This window comes from Typha latifolia, chromosome 3, assembly GCF_019914945.1.
Source record: "Typha latifolia isolate L0001 chromosome 3, TyphaL0001v2, whole genome shotgun sequence".
NCBI classification, from domain to species: Eukaryota; Viridiplantae; Streptophyta; class Magnoliopsida; order Poales; family Typhaceae; genus Typha; species Typha latifolia.
Genome location: NC_133088.1, coordinates 4,817,407 through 4,822,883, shown reverse-complemented (window position 1 = coordinate 4,822,883; position 5,477 = coordinate 4,817,407). Strand labels below are relative to the sequence as shown.

Below are 5,477 nucleotides of genomic sequence, written 5' to 3'. Positions count from 1 at the left end.
AGATGAGTTAAAATAACTCTAGATGTAAGAAGAACTTAATATTCTTGAATATATATATTTAGATTAAGGTTAACATAAATGGAGAAGTAAATTTTTAGAGCCAAATGAGAGGTAGGGAAAACTAATTCGGAGTATTTTTGAAATACATATAAAGTAAAATATATTATTTTTCTTTTATCATTCTTCCTATACTAATATACAACTTTAAGGAAGGACAAAAATGGTAACGTTTTAGTTTAAGTTACAAGAATATTATTTGTGATCTTTATTTCTTCGGGGAACAGGGGGTGGAAGGGTAAAATTGTACTTTCGCAAAGACTGCGAAGCATCGAGATGCAGCAAATTCCTGCATCGTGCTGCAGACGATCCACTTATTGAGCTATATAGTGGGCAAATTAGGTCCCCATCTGTTGACGTCAAACGTATTGGTCCTTTTTCCTCTCGCTCTCGTCTCTCTTTCTATCGCTATCCACCATTTATTACCTGCAAGATTTATTCTCCCCCCTCACCTTTCATGGAAGAGGTTAAAAATCCCACATTCTCTCACTAGGCATTATACCTCTGCCTACTTAAAATATCACTCTTCTCTCTCTTTCTCTCTCTCTCTCTCTCTCTCTCTCTCTGGTTCTTATTGCATTTTATTCCTACCTGAGAACACTGCAATTCCTTCTTGTTTCACTCTCTTTTTATAGCAATAGTTTATCCTTATAGCCTGTAAACCTAGCTATATACACATCCTATTAGCCTTTGTCACAACCTAGATCTTTAAAGCTGGCCTATTTAGTACATGGTTCTCTAATCACAAAATCCCATGGAAATAAATCATAAGCCACTCATGAGCTAATCACAGGATGTGCACTTCTATTTATCCACCCTAACCATCCACCTCTCCTTTTCATCTCTCCTCCATCCCACCATTCCCTCTTTCCATCTCTTTGCTGTTCCACTGCTCCCCCTTGTCCCTTTACACCCCCTGTCCTCTCCTCTCCTCTCCTCTCCTCTCCTCTCCTCTTCTCCCCACCACCCAAGAAGAGATCTACACCAAAACCTAGCATTCTCTCTGGGATAATTACCTTGCATGACTTGATCTAAGTGGTACAATGACAACCACTGCTTCTACCACCTTCCCTGATCTCTCCCTCCAGATTAGCCCGCCGTCGCCGGTTACGACAGATACGGCGATAAGAAGAGCCTTTTTTGGGGATCACAATTCTGCAACGGAGTCCGAGAGCAGTGGTAGTGAGCTGAGCCTTGAGAAAGGGTTCTTGCACCTGGACCGGGCCCGGGAGCCGAAACCCGGTGAGCCGACACTTAGATTAGGGATAGAAGCCCCCGCATCGGAGCAGACGCACCACCATCTCTACCACCAGCTTCACTACCATCACCCTCAGATCTACGAATTCAAGCGGAATTCGAGGTCGGCGAATGGAGGGAAGAGGAGCATTAGGGCTCCGAGGATGAGGTGGACCACAACACTCCATGCGCATTTCGTGCATGCGGTGGCGCTCCTTGGAGGCCATGAGAGTAAGTAAGCTTGCTTATTGCTTATTGCTTACGCTTACGTACCTAGCTAGTTAGATTAATTGTTCTTGATAGTACCATAATCAATGGCGTAGATCTTAAGTTCTTGAAATTGATATATTGGGCATGCAGGAGCAACGCCGAAATCCGTATTAGAGTTGATGAACGTGAAGGATCTCACACTGGCCCATGTAAAGAGCCACCTACAGGTAGAAAAGAAAAAACGACGGAAATTACCCCTACCTTTTTATTTTCTTTCTTAATCTATCATGTGGTGGGCTTAGGATTTTCTGGATGAACAAGATGATAACAAAAGAGCACCCATGGAATAATAATAAGATGGACTTTCTTCTCTCTCTCTCTCTCTTTTTCTCTTAATGAGTTTTTTTATCCTTTCTTTCAATGATTCCTCTAAATTTTTTTCATATGGGTGTTGTTGCAGATGTATAGAACAGTGAAGGGAAGTGATAAAGGGGCAGGTACTTGGATTCTTCTTGCTCTCTCTCTCTCTCTCTCTTAACTTTCTAGGAGGTGAACAGATGCCATCACCTAGTCATCTCACTAGCTATCAAGAAACTGGTTGATAACATAATACCTAGTGTTATCTTGGCCTTTATCTCACTGTACATGTTATTAGTATATTGTGTCTCCTAAAGAAGAGCCATTTCTAACATGGGCGGTGGATGAAATGCTTGCAGGCCAAGTCCAGACTATTATGGGCTTGAACCAGAGAACATTAAGACCAGAAGTGGAGGGAGGAGGACTACTGCCATGTGACAAAGTTTCCCTGAACGCACCAAACCCACCAACACCAGCACCACTACACAACCCCCTTAGGTGTGTGTGTACTAACTTCATCTCCTTGTTCTCCTTTCATCATAACATATATATACTATATCATATATCAAGACACTATAAAATCAAAACAAAGAAAAGTTCTCGCACCATGCGCGAATGCCTCGAATCCGAGATTCCAAAATTTCGCGTATGTGATACTGTTGGTTAGTACTCTCTAGATAGGCATCTACAGTGTATTCAAGATATATTGCCTTTGTATTTTTCATACAGTATGTAGTTAAGAGAGAAGAAAAGAGTAATTACATACATATAGTCCAATGACAGTAGGGTAGCTAGGATGGAGACCATTTAAAATAATGGCAGGTTACAGTAAAATGACCCTTCATTTAAATTTTTGTGGTCAGATTGACTAAACTTCCAGCTGTCATGTTAATGTTACAATCGAAGAATTAAATATTAACTGAATTGCAGGTTCTTGCAGCAAAGAGTAGCATGTGTTTCACCATCTGATATCTAGTTAGCAGTGTATTCTTGTCTTTAAAGAGGAGCATAGTTTGAAGTGTTATATATATATAGTTGTCAAAGCCAAAGACGAGTTATTGAAAGGGAGATCGATTTTGAACTAAGATTTAATAATGAAGTTTTGGGTAATATTTGACTGCTATATTTAAATCTTATTGTCAGATTTGACCGGAAATCCAACTAGGAATAATTAAAGTAGACAAATTCAAGAGAGAATGATCTTCGATAATGCATTTACTTCATGTGCTCTCATGTGTAAACATGAATTTTGTACTTCATGCTGATATTACTGGAGAAGAACCTTCCTGATTACTAGTGCTTACAACAACGTCAATCTTCTCAACAAAAAAGATATTGCACTTCATTACTCAAGTTCCTTTTGTAATTGAATTTTAAGCTGGTGGTCCTTTTGTTTTAAGAAGAGAAAATTAGATATATTAGTACATTAAGTTGTACATTAATTGGTGCTGTTTCTCATGTCATTAATTAACTCAAGAATATTAGAGTAGCAAAACTTCTCTTCCGATAAATTTTTTGAATAAAAGGGGAAGAAACCTCAATTTCCATCAGTTCTGCTATTTATAGAGACATACAATTTGCTCCTATATATGCTGCAATTGTTCCTTGTTGCATTAGAGACAGCACAGCTCCTCAACGCTCTCTCTCTCTCTCTCTGCACATGCATGCATGTACTTTGACTCATAATTGGAAGAGTTCCTGCCATTTCAAAATTATTGGTAGGATATGTCTGCAAATCCAGAACAAGTTGAACAGCGTAGTACCTAGAGGAGGCCCCATTCCCCTGCTCATCCTCCAGCCATGAAAGCCATGAATTTAACTCCCAGACATAAAAGAACCAAAATAAATAATGATAGCTGGAGAGATTATAACTCTCATTTATGAGGGCCTTATAGCTGCCAGATTGTCCCTACCCCCAACTGGAATGCACAATGATGGTATCAACTAAAAACACTTGGAAAAGACAAGGAGATGTTTCATAACTTGGCCTATTAGATTGCACCTCTCAGATAATGGCAAGTTGATATTTACTTGGATAAATGCATCCATCTCCTCTTTTAATGGTCTCAGTAGTTTGAAAAGTAGACATTCAAGAATGGATGTTCATTTTAATTATCTTTTATTTCTGTTGGACTTAAATGTAAGTTTGTCTGCAGGAGACCTTATCCATCCACAGAGGAGAATGGTTGTTGGACCAAGTCAATCCAACAAACCTATCTGATATGTGATAACTTCTTGAGCAAGGGAAATCAGGTATATTCCATGTTACATTTCTTTTGAGTCATTTGCACACAAAAAAATGAATTATTTATTTGTTTTGTAGCTTCGTTCATTTATTATTTTACTTTGCAGACAATAACATGGAGTTTGTACATCTGGATTTAGTTAGTTCTACAAAGTAAAATAAAAAATGAGGGATCCTGGAAAATGGAAAGTAACTGGAATAAGTACAGCGCTATTATAGATACCAAATAGATATCAAATGGGCAAAGAAGGTTCTTTTCCCATGACCAAATAGATACCAATGTCATAATCCTTTGTCAGTTGACTCGTAGTTTGTTTCAGTAATAATAAGTACAGTTAAATAGAGCAATAACTGCAATAAATGTGTGGTCTTAAATGTCTCAATAAATGAATGTATTACTCTTCTGACTAGTATGCATGGGACATAGATATAGCACATAGTAAGTTTTAGATCTTATATCTCATCTATATAATAATTTAGATTAGATCGCAACCATTAGTTTTTCAATCCAAATCTAATTTTTATCGTAATTTTAATCATAAAAAGTGTTACTAATTTGAACAAAAATCAAAAAATTTCTTTTGTATCGTCAAGCTACTCCGAACTTTCTCTTCGCATAAATGTTTATTTAATATAAGAAGGATTATTAAAGTCATTTATCGTCTCAATTGACCATCGTTATAGCTGAAAGTGGATAATGATACCAAAAAAAAAGTTTAGGGAGGTAAAGCAAGAGGGATAAAATGTACTTAACACTCTACTGTTCCAACTGTTTTATATGTTTATTTTTCCTGTGAGCAGGCAGTGGAAGAACAAAGAGAAGCCTTCCATCCACCACAAAGAGTAGAAGAGGAGGAACTACACATATTGTTTCCTCCACAAACTGACTGTAGCAAGAAGCTCCCAGGGGTACCTGACCTAGAAATCTCATTAGGAAGACAGAGTTGGTAAATGGGATATGTTTGTTGCTCAAAAGAATCCCAAAGTGTTTGTTGATGTTTGGAGAGAACCAAATCTTCTCTTTTCACTTAACCAAAAGGTAGAAATCCCTTCTAAGATGTAGGGAGAAGTTTGTTCTATTGCAAGTGTTTTCATGAAGCACAAGAATGTTGCTATCACTCAGCAGGTGGATCCAATCTGAGCTACGAAAAATTCCTTGCCCATAAACATTTTAGGACCATTCTACAAACAGCGTAGATGTGGCATTATTCTGTAGTTGCTAAGTCGCCACGTTGTTTTGTTAGTAGAATGTTGGTAAAATGTTTGTAAGCGTGTATTGTTATAAAAAAAAAAAAGGAGCATATATAATGCAGGCATTTTCGAGATAGCTAGCCCCTTACCCACTAATTTGCAATGAAACACAAATTTATAC

The 5,477-nt window shown here is 37.8% G+C and overlaps 1 protein-coding gene across 1 annotated transcript; it reads left to right on the top strand.

Moving 5' to 3' along the window:
* Positions 1 to 409: 409 nt before the first annotated feature.
* LOC140785270 (probable transcription factor KAN2) lies at positions 410 to 5,223 on the top strand. The gene is made up of 6 exons (XM_073133077.1): positions 410 to 1,524; positions 1,654 to 1,730; positions 1,964 to 2,000; positions 2,220 to 2,358; positions 4,017 to 4,113; positions 4,907 to 5,223. The coding sequence occupies exons 1-6, from the start codon at positions 1,101 to 1,103 to the stop codon at positions 5,054 to 5,056; spliced, it is 924 nt and encodes a 307-aa protein (XP_072989178.1). The 5' UTR covers positions 410 to 1,100; the 3' UTR covers positions 5,057 to 5,223.
* Positions 5,224 to 5,477: the final 254 nt, after the last annotated feature.

What these genes read in the sequence shown, in the direction of transcription:
- LOC140785270 (XM_073133077.1), top strand. Translation starts at nt 1,101, where the DNA reads ATGACAACCACTGCTTCTACCACCTTCCCTGATCTCTCCCTCCAGATT. An exon ending in GCTCCTTGGAGGCCATGAGA is followed by an intron (nt 1,525 to 1,653) that starts GTAAGTAAGCTT and finishes TTGGGCATGCAG; the next exon opens with GAGCAACGCCGAAATCCGTA. An exon ending in CCACTACACAACCCCCTTAG is followed by an intron (nt 2,359 to 4,016) that starts GTGTGTGTGTAC and finishes GTTTGTCTGCAG; the next exon opens with GAGACCTTATCCATCCACAG.